This window comes from Corythoichthys intestinalis, chromosome 17 (assembly GCF_030265065.1).
Source record: "Corythoichthys intestinalis isolate RoL2023-P3 chromosome 17, ASM3026506v1, whole genome shotgun sequence".
Lineage (NCBI taxonomy): Eukaryota > Metazoa > Chordata > Actinopteri > Syngnathiformes > Syngnathidae > Corythoichthys > Corythoichthys intestinalis.
This window is the reverse complement of record NC_080411.1, coordinates 9,596,771-9,614,948: the sequence shown is the minus strand read 5'-3', so window position 1 is coordinate 9,614,948 and position 18,178 is coordinate 9,596,771. Positions and strand designations below refer to the sequence as shown.

General features: G+C 38.6%; 1 protein-coding gene across 1 annotated transcript in view; it reads right to left on the bottom strand.

Moving 5' to 3' along the window:
- Positions 1 to 2,027: 2,027 nt before the first annotated feature.
- anxa4 (annexin A4) overlaps positions 2,028 to 18,178 on the bottom strand; it is a 37,902-nt gene continuing 21,751 nt past the window's right edge. Inside the window, exons 7-13 of the mRNA XM_057819207.1 lie at positions 17,448 to 17,527; positions 12,455 to 12,511; positions 12,288 to 12,381; positions 9,469 to 9,564; positions 5,856 to 5,914; positions 5,657 to 5,779; positions 2,028 to 2,261 (exon numbers count right to left, since the gene is read on the bottom strand). Of these exons, the coding sequence (XP_057675190.1) occupies positions 2,205 to 2,261; positions 5,657 to 5,779; positions 5,856 to 5,914; positions 9,469 to 9,564; positions 12,288 to 12,381; positions 12,455 to 12,511; positions 17,448 to 17,527 (566 nt within the window). The 3' untranslated portion in view covers positions 2,028 to 2,204. The remainder of the gene's footprint in view (positions 2,262 to 5,656; positions 5,780 to 5,855; positions 5,915 to 9,468; positions 9,565 to 12,287; positions 12,382 to 12,454; positions 12,512 to 17,447; positions 17,528 to 18,178) is intronic.

The window sequence follows — 18,178 nt, the reverse complement described above, 5'->3', positions numbered from 1 at the left end:
AATCTCAAAGACCTGGAGCAGTTGGCCAAAGAAGAATGGTCTAAAATTCCAGCAGAGCATTGTAAGAATCTCATTGATGGATACTGGAAGCGGTTGTTCGCAGTTATTTTGCCTTAAGGTTGTGCTCCCATGTATTAGGCTGAGGGTGCCATTGCTTTTGTCGGGCCCATTTTTGGAGTTTTGTGTAAAATGATAATGATTTTTTTTCCATTCTCTTTTGTGTTGGGCGTAGGTTTGCATAGGGACGGTAGGGACATAACGCTACCAACTTTTCAGAGTGCTCAAATTATCCCCACCAACTTTTAAGCAACGTTATTTGCACTATATAATGACTACAGTGATATATGTCATTTAGATTGTCTTCCTATATGTTAAAAGGATTGAAATGATGCTACCATTATTAAGTGAATTACCGTACTTTCATTATGTTCAGACTTACACTGACCCCTTTTCACTCGCTGAATGTGCCAGTCCATTTTTTCCCGTCAAACGCACGTTTGATTGGCTGATGACTTAAACCCCACCGCCCCCCCCCCCCCCCCCCCACACACACACACACACACACACACACACACACACACACACACACACACACACACACACACACTTTCACAGCCAGACAGAAATACAACATGTCGCCTCCCGGCCCCCTTCAAAGACGAGGGATATTAGAAGTTTTTTTCCCCCCGCCAGCAGCAGCCACTGTCAGTTATGTAAAAAGATGTCAATGTTGTGAAGGTGGGGAACACTCCACTAATTTTGCTACTGCTACAGTGCCATGTTGTCAAATTCTTAATAATGACTAAATTTGTGTTTGCTATATACATTATCAACCTTGTCATAAATTATTATTATTATTATTATTTTTAAATGTTATGATGACAGTGCTTCTAGTCTATTTTACTCACTGAGATTTCTTCAAATAAAAACAGCTAGCTGAAAATAAGCTTAAGACTTATTTCAAGCAAAAGGTTTTTATATTTAATCTTAAAAACTGTCAGAAATGTTCTTCAATCAAGAATATTTTTCAATACATTATTTGAAAGAATTTTTTTCTTGATTTAGGTGAACAATGACCAACTTTTAGATGTATAGGCTCAATACGAACAAATAGTAATATTTACCTAAAGTAAGTGGAAGAATCTGACACATTAATCTGTTAACTAGCCTTTAACGCTAAAAAAAAGATGGAGAAAATTATTTTGACTAGATTTAACAATAATGATCAGATTAAGAAGTTATAAATTTGCAGTGTGAAAGTTAGCATCGGTCAATAAAGATTTATTTTTGCATTAATCATTTCGCTTATCAATCAATTAGGTTCATATTGATGAGAAATGTAGCCCTGGCCCCCACTCACCAAATATGTTTGGTCTTATTAATGTCCCGTCCCCAGCAAAAAGTCTACATGCAGGTTATGCTGTTATATCGTCCCTACCGATATTAAGACCAAACCTACGCCCTTGGTTTTTTCATTGCAAGCAAAATAAATGAAAATATTACTAACAAAGTATTTGTAATTGCAATCATTTCCTGGGAAAATTGAGCATTATCAGACAGAATTGTGGGGGTGCCAATACTTTTGGCCAGCACATTAAGTGTTGTACTCTGTCATTCAGAAAATTCCAAGAGTTTATTCCCTCTTTTTTTTTTTAAAAAACATGTGCTTGCTTCCAGTTTTTGTGTTGGTGCCCCACAGTGGCTGGAATGGCAACAACGTCAACATATTTCCTAACCACCCACGCCTGAGATGGAAGCTTCAGCTTAGGGACCTCCTCCTTAACTTGATTACAGTACGCTTTACAGCTTTAAATTGCAGCTGGGCTCCTGTTAATGTAATTGAGGGCCTGACTCAACACATGAAGAATGGCTCCCAATTAAACAAATGGACTTGAATGGGCGGTAACAAGACTAAAGGCCGATAACATTAGTCTTATGCGTCAGTAAAGATGTGGAGGGACATATTAAAACTATTACAACGAGTAAATCTTTGCAGACGGGATCGATGAGAAAAACACTGACATGTGTAAAAGGTCACTGGTCTTTGGTTTAATTGGTCATAGATATAATAAAACAAGGTAAAGTGGTCTGTTGAAATTGAGAACAGACAAGGCCGTTGAAGTTTAGGAAAAGTGCATCATCCATACTCGTACTCTTTGGGGATGATAATTTGGATGGGAGATTTCGCTCTTTGGTGCTTCATTTTACTCTCCTCCACAAAGCTCCAGTAGGATTTTGCGGTAGTCACCCGATGTATCTCCCTAAGGAAAGAAAGAAAACCAGTGAAGATGAGGGGAATTGCGGTCAGCAACTTGACGAGAAACTGGTAAATGACTTTCAAATTATATATACAATGGTATTTTTATTATCTATATACAGAGGCGGCAGATACATTTGATTTCAATTATGCATGCATGCATGAATATAGTGGTAACGACGAAGAAGCCGACGAAAGTGAAGAAAAAGGCACCAAGAAAAAGTAGAAAATGTCAAAAGTGTGGGAGCATTTCAAGCTGGACCCTAAGCCGAACACTGTTTCATGTATTCACTTTCAGACTTGCATACCGCTACAGCACGTCTTCAATGCTGCAGCTCCACCGAAGGCACCCAGTTTACTCCGAGAGCGGAGGAGCGATACTCGGGACATGGTAAAATTAAGTTAACGTAGTGCTAATAATTAAAATTAACGTTTAGAGCTGCAGCTTTTGATTATTTTAGTAGACGATTAATCGATCGAATAATTGGATAAGGAACATAAACAATTAAATACCTGAGCCTCAAACGCTATATATTAAAAAAAAATTTAAAAATAAAAAATTAGGATCCATGTACAACAAAAGAACAGTTGGTTAACTTACATAGCAAAAGTCCGCGAGCTTAAATGCTATAAAATGCTATGGGTTTTTTTTTCCTTCTTTTTTTACATTGCTCTTAACAAATGGCAATAACGGAGGCCAAACCTTTTCTATAACTCTTCACAAGCTTTTCACACACTGTTGCTGGTATTTTGGCCCATTCCTCCATGCAGATCTCCTCTAGAGCAGTGATGTTTTGGGGCTGTCGTTGGGCAACACGGACTTTCAACTCCCTCCTCACCCCGTGGCGTCAAAATGATAACATGATGATAACAAGAACGGTGAGCAAAAATCCCAGACCCACACGCGGGGACCTAAGTCCAGGCCATAACACATTCTCCCAGTCTTCTTCTGGATCATCCAAATGCTCTCTAGCGAACCGCAAACGGGCTTGGACGTGTACTTTCTTCAGCAGGGGTTACACGTCTGGCAATGCAGGATTTGAGTCCCTGGCGGCGCATTGTGTTACTGATAGTAGCCTTTGTTACTGTGGTCCCAGCTCTCTGTAGGTCATTCACGAGGTCTCCCCGTGTGGTTCTGGGATTTTTGCTCACAGTTCTTGTTATCATTTTGACGCCACGGGGTGAGGAGGGAGTTGAAAGTCCGTGTTGCCCAACGACACCCCCAAAACATTACTGCTCTAGAGAAGCTCTGCATGGAGGAATGGGCCAAAATACCAGCAACAGTTTGTGAAAAGCTTGTGAAGAGTTACAGAAAACGTTCCGCCTCCGTTATTGCCAAAAAAGAAGAGTACATAACAAATATTGAGATGAACTTTTGGTATTGACCAAATACTTATTTTCCATCATGATATGCAAATAAATTATTTAAAAATCAAACAATGTGATTGTCTGGGTGTTTTTCCACATTCTGTCTCTCATGGTTGAGGTTTACCCATGTGACAATTACAGGCCTCTCTAATATTTTCAAGTGGGAGAACTTGCACACTTACTGGTTGGCTAAATACTTATTTGCCCCACTGTACACAGTCAAATTATACTTTTTATCTCACCTGAAACAAGAAAAAAATACTTTTAAAAACAACGTCCATCTCACATTGCTGCACAGAAGGCTCATTTCTTAATCGCTCTAAAATGCCAACACTTTATAACCCATGCACGCCAAGAAATGAATGCTGCCCCCTGCTGGTTCAAAACCGTAAGTACAACAGTCTTTTCAGACAAACTTTTCCGTTTATTTTCCACAAACACAACAAAATAAGATGAAACATTTTAAACGTAGGGTGAATCTATCTGTTGACACAACAAAATATTAAAATAATTTATTTTTTATTTATTATTTAATTTAATTACACTATTATTATTTATATAAGTTATTAAAGAATTCAGAGACTTATTTTACTTTAAATGTGTTGATATCACATAAAATGCACATTTTACTTGTATTTTTAGTTTTAAACATATTATATGGCTCTCACAGAATTACATTTAAAAGTATGTGGTGTTCATGGCTCTCTCAGCCAAAAATTTTCCCTACCCCTGAGCTAGACGGACAGCAAACAAGAAATTGTGCTTTTTGAAGCTATTTACCTCCTTCACTTTTCACAATTTGTAAAGTTGTCACACACATACGTACACGTCTGTGTCCAAAACGACATGCATTTTGACAATAAAACACTTGACACAAAACGATTGGTGTTCAAACGACTATCTAGTCTGATCAGTGTTTAAATTGAATAGATTAAATTAGCCTAATTTGCTTCACAAAAGTCTGCTAGCTTAAATGCTACGAATGCTCACGTATTTACAATTCTCATCGCAAATCACTCACACATAACTCCACAAACTATAGCTCTAAACCTAATTACAAATGCATACACAAACATATATTAGCTGAAGCAACTTACAGCCTTATGTGGGTCAACCCAGAGCACAGCTATCCATGTGAGACGTCTGAGTGCTCCTGTATGGAAGTATTATTGAACGACATTCCAGCCAGACCAAACGCTGCCACCAATGGCCATTGTATCCTCCACCATTAAACAAAATACAATACTTTTGGACTTTTTGGATAGTTATTTAGAAATATTAAATAGTTAATTCTGATTTACGCGGAAATTCGCGTTGTGTCGCTAGCGTATGAATAGAACTCATACGTAACCCAGGGACTACCTGTACTGTATTAAAAGGTAGGGATATATTTTCATTTGTTCATTGCTGTTATATTACAATTCTCCATCTTACGTACAGTAGTGGCTGCTCCCTTTTCCGTAAACATTTCAACTCTTCTCCTCGTGGTAACAGGACATAGGAATTCATTCATTATTTACTTTTTCACCGCTGGCGAGAACTTTTCCATGTTGTGCGAATCCATGGCTCGGCCCAGGAGGCTGGGATGAACTTATTTTACTGTTGGCAAGGTAATCACTCAATGCAGTCCCGAGGAGAAGAAGCTTTTTCTTTTTCTCCACCTCAGACTGGGGGCGAGGCCCAGACTGGTTTTGAATTGTAGTTTCATAAAGGGTTCTTTTTGTGTTCATTTTATTTGATAATTATTTATCATTCATATAATAGTTTTTTTTTTTTTTTGGTTGCACCGGGATTGTGCATTGTGGTGTTCTGTTCATTTAAGGCCCCTATATAGGGTATTATTGAAAATGTGTGTATACAGACAGTTTTATGGAATGTCTGCCCACGCATCAAGTGTTCGCATCAAGTTACAAATCATTAATTAAGAGTTATAAAGAGAAACAGACAGATAGAAATTTCGCACAGCATTAGTGCATAGCTGACTGAGTGATTTTACGGTTTGATGAATTGATGTCTGATTTAGAGCCCCACCTTAATGAACGACTGTAGAGTCTTGCCATACATCTTTTGGAACTGCGCCTTGATGTCCAACATGTCAATCTCAGCCCTGGAAACCATGATCCTTATGAGCACACTGTCCGTGGTGCCCAGACCCTGTCCACACGCACACAATGTCAGCAAACATGCCAACTTAATTTTTCATGGTCCGGTTGATGAATTATCTATTGACCTTCATTGATTTGTACAGACGTTCGGCAAAGAATGCTTGCTTGTTCCTCATGCATTTCACTGGAAAAAGACAAAAACAAATTAATATTTATGACAGTCATCATTACGTATGTTTACATGGACACTTTGTTCGGATTAAAGGCCTGGTCTGAATAAAAATGCTAAATGTACACACCCCATTCAGAATATTGTAACCCGATCCATTCCATTCCAATCAAGATTCTATTCCAAATGAGAGGGGTGGTTTATGCGGATTGATAATCCGATCGGGGCGCATGAAAACACTTTATTCCAAAATCTTGGAACAAACCGTCCTGACCTGTGACGTCAGTACAGGTAGTCCCCCGGGTTACGATGTAGCAGACACACGCCGTGTCTCGTCTGCTGTTTTTTGTTTTGTTTTTTTAAGCCACGCAACACTGTCTCGTCTGCCACCTCTCAACATTGATGTTAGGTAAAGTAAATTATTTGACATTTACTTTGTTATTTATCAGGTCTAATTAATCTAAATGGTTAATTTCTACAGTATTAGCTATGCATATTTGGTATTTCATGATACCACAATTATGTGCGGTCCGCTTCCCTTTGTATTTGAGCAAAACATCCTATTTGTGGTCCGAGTCCATCTGTGTCACGTACTGAATTAACAATATTTGCAGCATTACCTATAGTCACTGGTATGGATAGATTTGGCCTGCTTAACTTCCATTCAGTCACGGTGGTTTTTAATTCATAGATGTAGTAAATGGACTACGTGTCCCATGATCACTCTGGGCTCACGTAGCCATTGGCATGGGAATTGGGGGGGGGGGGGGGATCTAACGTGGCACATCTAGCTTGCTATTTAATGATATCTAGTGTGTGTGAGCGCGCGAGTGTTGTGGGAGGCTCGGAGCATTAAGAAAATTAACTAGTGATGGCCAAATGAAGCCTCATGAAGCAATGAAGCTTTGCAGCCAATTGGTTTGCACATGTAGCAAAGCTTCATGGTGCTTCATTTACCCTATGGCGCCATCAAGTGGTCTAGAAGCCCAAGAGGTCAACATTGTTAAGAATTCAATGGCTATTTGCTTAAGACAAAGATATGAATGTGCTTGTGTTAGTAATTTAGTATGTGAACAAAATACAACAAGTGCTAAGGGTAATTTGTTATTCATTTTTATTTAGAAATAATAGCTTTCCCACAGTGGCTGGCTTTAAACAGTTTCTTTTTTTTGGAAAATATTTCACCAGCTTTAGAAAATATTCTTTCACAAGGCACAAATGAAGCTGGGGTGCAGAGAAATGTTAGTGCCAGTTTATATAAATTTGGGTAGGTATTCTTTTGTGCCTCCCAGTACACTAATGGATTGTTCATTCTGTTGATGTTTGGTTCAGATAGGTACACACACACACTCACATTTATATTAAAGTAGTTTTTCTCCCTTACCTTATTGAAAGCAATCAAATCAAAATGTTCCCATACAGGGGAGGATCGCTCTTTTCGCGCAGGTTCCATCGCAAGCAAAGGACAAGGCTCGAAAAAAGATTGCACTGGTTGCACTGTTGCGCACAGATGTAACAAGTACAGGAGCCCGAAATCCACAAAATGTGAGATAACAGGCGATCGCCATTGCGTTTTGCAACCAATTTATACCGTAGTCTGTCCTGTTTTTGCAATGTGCGCCAAACGTTGGATCACTTCCGAAGCACTCACGAGATTCAGCCGGACGCCGGACGCCGGTGAGGCTTCCCACGTCATCATTTCCGGGTTTTGCCGAAATGAAGCGCGCCACGCTACAAGCTTCGTGGAAACCCCCCTCCCATTACTCGACACAAGCTTCGGAACCTCGGCTCATTTCGTCCCATCACTAAAATTAACAAATGCCACAGAAGTCATTACTACACAACACCATCTATGCATCTACAGTAAGTTTGAAAAAAAAAAAAAAAAAAGTAATGTAGCTTAGCATAGCAAATCGGCGGGGTCGCTCCCTCCTGACCCAATGCCAAGCGATCTGGGGTATATAAAAAATGGATAGGGGAAAATAAAACCATGAAAAGGACCCCAAGTTACACATGCGCGCAATTAGTTTCACTTTCAAGACTTTTTGAACTGTCAAATTGTTGCAAAATCCAGGAAAGCGAGACGAGAGGCGCCGCCTGTCTCGGCTAGTACTCACACGGTACGTTCAGCAACAGCATGAAATACACAATTGCCACACTAGAACCCGATTCTGTGTATCAAATGCAACTGCTTAACACAGCACAACAACATTTGGCCGTGGCCAATCATCTGTTATCTTGCCATTGTTGATTTCGAATAGCGTCTGTGCTGTACTTACTGCATCACAGCTCCACACTGTGATGTACGAGTACGTCCTGTTCATGTGCTTTTGTTGTCGTAGCAAAAGACATAGCAGATATGGACTTCATTTTAGTTTGTTGCGTGGGGAAAAAAACCGTTACAGACCTATTAATTCATCTACAACAAGAAGAGAATACATTAAAATTCAAATGTTAAGTTTTTGTTTATAACTGAACATTTTAGCGAACACTTGTTCAAAAACATCATTTTTATAAATGTGAACACCATTATGCGGCTAGAGGTGTGCGAAATTTCTGATTCTTAGATTATTCGCAATTTGGCCGTGGAAGATTCGAGAATGATTAACAAAACAGCCAAATTCCGATTAATAATTCCAGGTAAAACGGAACTAAAACACAGTCAGCGCGGTCTTTGGGACGCAATGAGGAACAGACCGAGAGTAAATATCATGTTCAACTCATGCCGCTATATAAAAAAACAATAATACCTCACTGCGGCTGACAGCCACTACTAACGCCGCCCAGTTGTTAGTTGCTACAAACATACAGCCACATAATGCTACGGTAGATATCACATATATATAGAACTAAACGCAAAATGACAGACGACGGCAGGGTTAGAACATGTAAAGAGAATTAGTTGCGAAATGACAGACTTGCCAACGTTAGTAAACAGCCGCCATCTTAAAGCAGTAGACTGCTATGGAAGGCTCTGTTGGAGCGAACCTAATTAACTTTTTATCTAAAATACTCCTAAATCGGCAAACTCTTGACTTGAATCGATCTTTAAATGATGACAGTTTTAAAACTTTGACATATTGAAAGTAGACAGAAGGGAAATTATGGAATAACGGGAGCAATTTTAGCAATTTTAGCAACTTAAACGGTTGATTCTTGATGTCATTTGAACTTGATACTGAAATAGTAGTTTGGTTTAGCCTGAGATGATTTTTGAACACTTTTGGAATTAATGTACGAAACATTAAAAAGGGGGGGAGGTGCATCAATAATCGATTTATATTCGAATCGTTACGTGCCCCAAAATTCCCACCTCTAATGCTGGCATCAAAAAAACGTGCAAATCAACGACTTAAAAAACTCATCATTTAGCAGCATCAATCTGCGCACATCAAAATGATTTGTTCCGACTGACGTTCTGATGCATGACCACGTAAAGACCACTATAATCGGATCAATATTTTTAGTGTCCATGAACACAGTGCATCCGATCACAATTTTAATCCGAACGCTGATCAAATTGAAGAAATTTTGTCCATGTAAACATAACCATTGTCACATGTACCAACCTATGGCCAGGAAGACGTCCTCCAGATTTCCCGACATTTCTCCCTTGATGCTCTCCTCGATGTCTTTGCCCGAAATCTTCTGGTACTCATCGAATACTACACAAAAAGCAAAGTAGGTTGAGGAATGCAGCAAGCAAACAAGCAGGTGTCATTCCAATACATTAAATAGTACTGATACTCCAGTATTTTATAATACATTTTTTACCAAGAACTCCTTTTTGCAAGTAAGTGAGGCTTAAAAAAATACTTCCATGTAATTGACTATACATGACACTAGATGGTGCTAAAGTGATACTATTAATTGATTTGGCAATTACCGTAATTTTCAGACTATAAACCGGTACTTTTTTCCTTCACTTTGATACCTGTGGCTTATAGTCCAGTGCGGCTTATTTGTTGATGTATTTGGGTTAACAGGCAACACTTTATTTGACAACCGCTTCATAAGACTGTCATAAGACTGTCATAATTATCACATGACACCATCATGGGCATTAATGAATGCTTGTGTCATTAAGCGTCATCCAGCAAATTATGTCACTAACTCCATTTATGTCCAGCTATGATCTTTCACATCCATTCAAAAGTGAGATAATTTGCCGGATGACATCTGTTATAAGCATTCATTAATGCTCAGGACATAATTATGATTGTCTAATCACAGTCTTATGGTGTCACTGTCAATTAAAGAGTTACCAAACACCATAACTAGCAATTAATGAAACAACTGGAACAGTAACTGAAGAAATATTTAGCATAGAGCATTAGTTTTGTTATTTACATCTGTAGTGCTGCAATGTATGGTAGGAGGTAGGGGTGTAACGGTACACCAAAATCTCGGTTCGGTACTTACCTCGGTTTTGAGGTCACCCGTTCGGTTCATTTTCGGTATAGTAAGAAAACAAAATGCAAAATATAAATGTGCTAGTTGTTTATTACACACCTTTGTGCTTTCAACAATAGGAACATTAGCCTATACAAAGCTAGAATTCTGCTCAAAAAGTAGCGGGTATTTGAAGATAATACAACAATTTGCCTTTCAGACCCCGCGTATTGGTCTGCTTTCGTTCTGAAAGAAAGACGAAAAAAAGAAGTCCTGTGCTGAAGAGAAAAGCAATCCCAATGACAAAGATTTTAACATGTATTTTACAAATGAAATGCCTCAATGAATCTTTTTTTTTTCTTCTTATGAATGGTTTTCAAAAGTTTTATTGGTGGATTTTCTCAAAGCGCCACACAGAAATTAATAAATTTAACTGTGTAAGCAGGATCTGTGTATTATTCTAATTATTTAATTACAGGTGTTCTAGCTCATTTCAATTTATTTTATTTAAATGGGCTATTATTTATTTTGTGTTTATATTTTACAAATGTGATGTTTTATTCATTTATATTGTGTATTTTATGTTGTATAACTTTAGTTCCTATGTGAATATTAGTTCCTACTTGTTTTGTCGTGGTAGGGTTTTGTATTGAACACTGGGCCGTGTTGGTTATTATCATAGCAGAGAAGACAGCAGTAAATCAACAAAGACAAGTCAACTTTGCCCCGATCTACCACTCAAGAGATCTGATGGACTCAAAAAGTGGGTTACGATTGCATATTAGTTTGAAAATCGACCGGATCCACCGTATTTTTACACGAGTGACTTCCGGCGTTCCCGTCAGAAGGGACATTTCACCCGGGGTGGCTATTTTTCGGCATAACACCGGTCTGCCCGATCCTAGCTACCGGTAGTAGTATTGACGCAGGAGGGTCGCGTCTCACGTCAAATAATAAACTCTGCCGTTCTTTTCGCGTGCGTCGTGTTGAACCGCTTCTGGGACGCGTCTAACACGTGACCGAACAGCGACTGGTGTGCATTGGCTGATTGACTTTAACGCCCGCGTTTCATTGCGTTCTCGCGGCGGCCACGTTGTCGCGCTGTTGACGTTTCTGGGTTATACTGTCCTACCGTGTTGGTCCTCATCATAGTAGAGAAGACGGAGTAAATGTAATATACACAAAGAAACTGTAACCCGATCGACTCACAGCCATTGAAAAGTAAGGGTTACATTACGTCAGAAACTCGTTCGGTACGCCTACGTTCCGAACAGAGCACCACGTACCGGAATGGTTCAATACAAATACATGTACCGTTACACCCTTAGTAGGAGGCATGTTGGATGGAAAGAGTGTTGACATGAGGTGGCACCAAAGGTTGACCGACTCCCCCAAGGGAGCAGTGATGGCCAAATGGCGCTTTTTGAAGCAACGAAACTTTGCAGCCAATTGGTTCAAAGCTTCACGGTGGTTCATTGGGTCTTATGATAGTTGTATGATGCCGCTGTCAAATAAAGTGTTACCTATTAACCCAAATAAATCAACAAATAAGCCGCACTGGTTACCGGTTAATATCTTTTGGTTTAAATATCCCATAATACAGTGAGGACAGATGTGGATTATAGTCCAGTGCGTCTTATCTATGAACAACTGTCGTTTTTGTGCCAAATTTGATGGGTGGCGGATTATAATCAGGTGCGCCTTATAGTGCAAAAATTAGGGTAGTATCTTAAATTTTTTAGATGGGTCAAAAAATTAGCAAACAGACCATCCAAAATAATGCAACATACATACTATCAGGTGCTGTCTCAAGTTTTATCATGTTTGATGGGTAGAATTGCTGCAAAATGTAAAAATTTTAAGTGGATACTTTCCAGATTCACTATACGTATAACATATTTGGTGACGAAAGCAAGTGTCTAAGATGTAAGCCTCACTTTGACAGGAAGCAAAAAAAAAAAAAAAACATGACATTTTTATGTTTGTGCAGGAATACCTCGTAACAGATGCTTCTGGTTCCTGACACAGAGCACAGTCAGGAATTTCACCTCATCCGTGCCCCATCGAGCCTCGCCTGCCTCGTAGATTTCCTGCAAGCATAACATTGACATGTGTTCTACTTCATTTTTAATACATTTTGTCTACAGCGGAGTAAATCTTTACCTTGGCATCCTGCAAAGCCAGGGCCTCGTCCACGTGGTCGCTTTCATCACGTCCAGCCTGAGTGGGTGATAACAAGATGCTATAAAAACTGGCATCAGCCATAAGAATGTTGGGTTACACTTTATTTGATTTCTGTGTTATAAGACAGTCATAATGATGACGTGACACCAGTCATGAGTATGAATGAGTGCTTATGACAGTTGTCATTGAGTGTCATTTAGTAAATGTCACTTTTGATTAAATATTGAGATTTTTTTCAATTGTGTTTGGGTTGAGAGTTTAGGAACTGTTAGGTTAGGACACTTAATGACGTCTGTCATTGCATTCATTAATTTTCGTGACAGTCTCATGTCATAATTATGACGGTCTTAAGAGCGTCTTATGATAGAGAGTTCAAATGAAATGTCACCGAATGTTGCCTATTTTTAATTAATAGCTTTTTGGGCAATAAAATAAGCACAGCAGTCACATTGAAACATCTATTACAATGTTAAGCATTTTGATGGGGGACAATTGCTGCTGTAATGTATAAACTTACAAATATAAAATAAGTATACAGTGGTACCTCTACTTACCAATGTCTCTACATACAGAATTTTCAGGTTAAGACAAGCCTCTTGTTACGAAAGAAATTTTAGGATACTAAAGTCAAAAATACAGTATGGCTGGGAGCTCCCAGAGATCACTGAACGTAACATAGCTGCTCTGCCATTGGGTATTGACTAGCATTCCTGGCATCCATTTGGCTTAGAAGGACCTCTACTGTATGTGTATGTCTGTATCCCAGCATTCTCTTCATTTGCCCCTCGGGTTCCGACAGCTTACATGAGTGTGTTAATTTTTATTGTTGTTTTTTTACATTATGCACAACTCTGACTATATATTTATTGTGCTATAATTAATTGTAACATGTATTTGTTACATGTTTTGTTGTATTTTTAGGGCTGTCAAACGATTAAAATTTTTAATCGAGTTAATCACAGCTTAAAAATGAATTAATCGTAATTAATCGTAATTCAAACCATCTCTAAAATATGCCATATTTTTTCTGTAAATTATTGTTGGAATGGAAAAATAAGACAAGACTGACATAAACATTCAACATACTATACATAAATACGGTATTTGTTTATTATAACAATAAATCCACAAGATGGCATTAAAATTATGAACAGTCTTTCTGTTAAAGAAATCCACGGATAGAAAGACTTGTAGTTCTTAAAAGATAAATTTGAGTACAAGTTAGAGTAATTTTATTTTAAAACCCCTCTTAATGTTTTCGTTTTAATAAAATTTGTAAAATTTTCAATCAAAAAATAAACTAATAGCTCACCATTGTTGACGTCGCCGAGCAGGACATCACATTCAAGATCTAGCCAAGGGAAATTCTGAGTAAGTTTTATGTGTATTTTGCATAGCTATTTTGATTGGGAATGCCAGTTCTCTTTGGATTGAGCGCTTTTCTTTTTGTGAACATTATGTTTTTTGAGAGATAGGAATATTATTTTTATTGTGTTTTCACTAAATGATACTGCAGAGACTTAACTGTTCCGCCCAAATGCATGATCTGAAGTTGGGCAACCATGACTGTCAGTGGTGGCTGCAAATGGTATACAGTATGTTCTGCGGTGTGTTCGATTAAGCGTGTTAAGAAAAAGATCGTCAGGTTTCTCCGCCCGTCTGCGTGACTGTCGCGCGCCCGGTGGGGCTTACGTGCTGCTGGATGTGGTAGGGCATGCTCGGGTTGGGGGTCCCGGTGCCGGGATTGGCGATGCGGCGGCGTAGGGTTGGTCGCCAACGGGCTTACACTCATAAGAGATTCACACGATTACTGGGTTCTAGATCACAGAACTGATTTGTGTACACTCTACCCCTTTCAATCACTTAGCTTATAGTCTTATAGACACCCCCACCCCCATTCTCCTCTTTCACTGGCCAATAGGCCCCCACATGGTGTAAACCGGAAATACATCTCGCTGACGATAGCACCAGCATATTAGTAACTAGTTTAGATGTTCAATGTATTTCTTGTTGTTGTTTGTGTATGTGTTTCTTTTCTTTCTTCTCTTGTATTTCTTTTCTTCTGTCCCCCCCATAATCCCTTCCTGCTCGCTGCTTTGTCATAATAAAAAGGTATTTTGAATGATCACAATGGGAGTATGTCAGACTCTCCATGTCAAAAATTAAAACTGTTCAGAATCCGGGCACTTAGACTTCCATTCTCTGTGTCAAACAGCTGAACAGGACAGGTTTAAAAAAAAAAAAAAAAAAGAAAAAGATAGTCTCCTTTGAGAGACAGGAGTATTATTTTTGTTGTGCTTTCACTAAATGATACTGCAGCGACTTAACTGTTCCGCCCAAATGCATGATGGGAAGTTGGGCAACCATGACTGTCAGTGGTGGCTGCAAATGGTATACAGTATGATCTGCGTTGTGTTCAGTTAAGCGTGTTAAGAAAAAGTCTCCTGTCAGTCTTACACACGTCATTCGCCACAATACTTATATTTGTTGTAAAAGAGTTGCCAAAGCTTAAGCCAATAAAAGGCGCGGCCCAATGAACGCCTGCGTCCACTTGCAATTATCTGCCTTTTCGCTCTCAATGTGCTGTGCTAAAACTGCGTCATTGTGCATGCGTTATTCAACGGGTCATTCCGTGCATGCGTTAATTGCGTCAAATATTTAAACGTGATTAATTTTAAAAATTAATTACCGCCCGTTAATGCGATAAATTATACAGCACTAATTGTTATGCATTATAAAAAATTGATGCCTGAATTTGGAGGGCTTGGAACGGATTACGGCATTTACATATAAAACGTGTCTCGATTTACGGAATTTTCAGGTTACGAAACTACTTTCAGAACCAATTCCTTTTGTAAGTTGCATACAATCGCTTCGACACACGATCTTTTTGACATCCGATGTAATATTTGTTATTTAACATCCGATGAACTGCTCGAAATATGACGATTTATGTCAGTGTCGCAATTTCATTGTTTTCCCGCAAGACGGATGCATGGCGGATTTTCTTGTGAGATAAATCAACATGGGCTTCAAGAACTTTAAAGCAGGTGGTGAAAAAAGGTGAGGCTTACATTGAAAAGAAAATGGAATGATTGAAAAATATGAGTGTAGGGTGCGCGTCCGTGAACTGCTTGACAATACACCTCCGACCTCCGTTTGCCACTCTTTATAAGTTAAGGTGACAATTATTAATGTGGTACCATCGCCAAAGAGATTGCCAGCTTCATGAGGTTTTTAATCATTTATTTCAGAACTCGTGCAACACAACACGGCAACTGCCAGCAACAATAGGAAGTTTAAAGAGGAAGTTATAGCTCAACTGCACTCTCTCTCACTCTGCCATCAGCCCCGCGGTGCGTTCAAGTACAACGCGAACAACACAACCGCCACATTAGAAACCGATTTGTTACATTATTATAGGTATTTTTATTACTATTACCATTATTATATCATTATTCCGATTTTTATTCATAATGTATTTGTTTTGCTCTTTGTAATTGTTATTTGCAATATGCTATTTGTGATTGTAACAGCAGTATTTATTAAGGATTTAGTGTAGGTTTTCGGGCTGTGGAACGAATTAATTAGAGGTGTGCAAAATTTCCGATTCTTAGATTATTCGCGATTCGGCCGTGGAAGATTCGAGAACGATTCACAAACATCCAAATTCCGATTATTGAAATATGCCAAGTAAAGCGGAAGTACAACACACTCAGCGCGCCGCGCGGTCTTCGGGACGGAACGGAGCGGGAGTAGCTAAACATTATGCTTCTCATTAACCGGGCCCTCGGGTAATGCCAACGCTCAACTCACGGCTCTAGCTCAACTCATGCCACGAGATAAAAAAACACAACAACATACCTGACTGCTGCCGAAAAGCTGCTACAAGTATAGCTAAGCTACATAATGTTACGGTAGATATCATTTATATAGGACTAGATGGATTATAGACTCGGTAGCGGTAGCAGCACATCTGCAAAAAGCTAGATGCGGGCGTTAGTAAACGGCCGCCATCTTAAAGCAGTAAACTTCCCTGCAATGCTGTTGTAGCGAACCTTCCAAGCAAATTAACTTTTATCTAAAATACTCCTAAATCGGTAAAATATTGACTTGAATCTATCTTTAAAATAGTTTTAAAACTTTCACATGTCAAAAGTAGACAAAAGGGAAATTATGGAATAACGGGAGCAATTTTAACAACTTTAACGGTTGATTCACAACATTAAATTAACTGAATGTAGTTTAAAGCTGCTGATACAGAATGGGGACTGGAGTTTTTTTATTTAATGTTATTTTTGTATATTTGTTTTCTGCTCCTGTTAACTTGATACTGAAATAGTAGTTTGGTTTAGCCTGAGAGTATTTTTGAACAATTTTGGAACTAATGTACAAAACTTTATTTAAAAAAAAAAAAAAAAAAAAAAAAAAGGAGGGGGGTGCATCAATAATCGTTTTATAATCGAATCGGAGCCTCTGAATCGTAATCGTAATCGAATCGTTAGGTGCCCAAAGATTCCCAGCTCTAGAATTAATGGAATTATAATGTACTCTTATGTGAAAATCCTACTCGACAAACAACCATTTCGACTTACAAACAAGGTCCTGGAACGAATTAGCTTCGTATGTAGAGGTACCACTGTGCTAGTAAATAGAACACCAGCGAATCTATAATTCGTATTGATATATGCATCGACCATGAAAATTTTCAGAGGGATAGACTCTGTAAAAAAACTCCGTGTCATGCGGAAAACAAACATTTTGTGCTGGTTTTTCCCTTCCGCGTCACACATATAGCAACATTTTTTGACGCGTTTTAAATTATTCGTTTGTGCTATTCCCGTTCCATAAACTTTAGACATACTTTGTAGTATGTCACTGTCTGATGTTGCAAATCCGAAACTATTCCAATGATTCCATTTTATTCAATTGAGAAAAAGCAAGGAAGGAAGAAGAACTCCGGATTGCTCACCGTTAGTAAAGAGACCAAAACCCTCTGGAACATTCCTGAAGTGTCACCAATCACATCCTCTTCTAGGTCCCTCCCGAATTCTGACAGGATAAATGATTGAGTATTAATCTGTATTGATTGATTTTAGAGAGGCAAACAACGTAGCCATTGGATTAAAAAAAAAATAATGGCACTGAAACATGTACATTCATATAATTTTTATCACATGCCAATACAAGTGTGAAAGTGACAAGGCTCTATTTTGATATTGTTTTGGTGTAGAACTGAGTTATTGTTTTTCTCGTAGCCTAATCATATTGTTAGCTAATGATAGCTAGCATATTGAAAAGCTAATCTTGGAGCTATGTCTACATTTACACTTATATAAATATGGAACTTTGTGTGTTTGTTCCTTATGGTCTCCGTAACGGCTGGGCCAATTTTGACGAAATTTTACACAGTTATACTTTCTTTCTGCAAGTGTTCTTAGATTGGTTTGATCTTTGTAGGCCTCCTTTTGATGCGGAAAATGAATTCGAAACTCCAAAAAATGAGGAGGCTATAGAAAATCCCTGACTTTGGAGGAGACAGCGCCATCTTTTGGATAAAAGATGCGTCTCTTGAGATTGCAATGTCACAATTGGCTTTAGGGCTGGAGCTATCGATTTTTTTAGTAGTTGATTGATTTATCAAATAGTTAGTTCGAATAATCGAGTAATTGGATTAAAATTTCAAGATTGCACTTTCAGAAA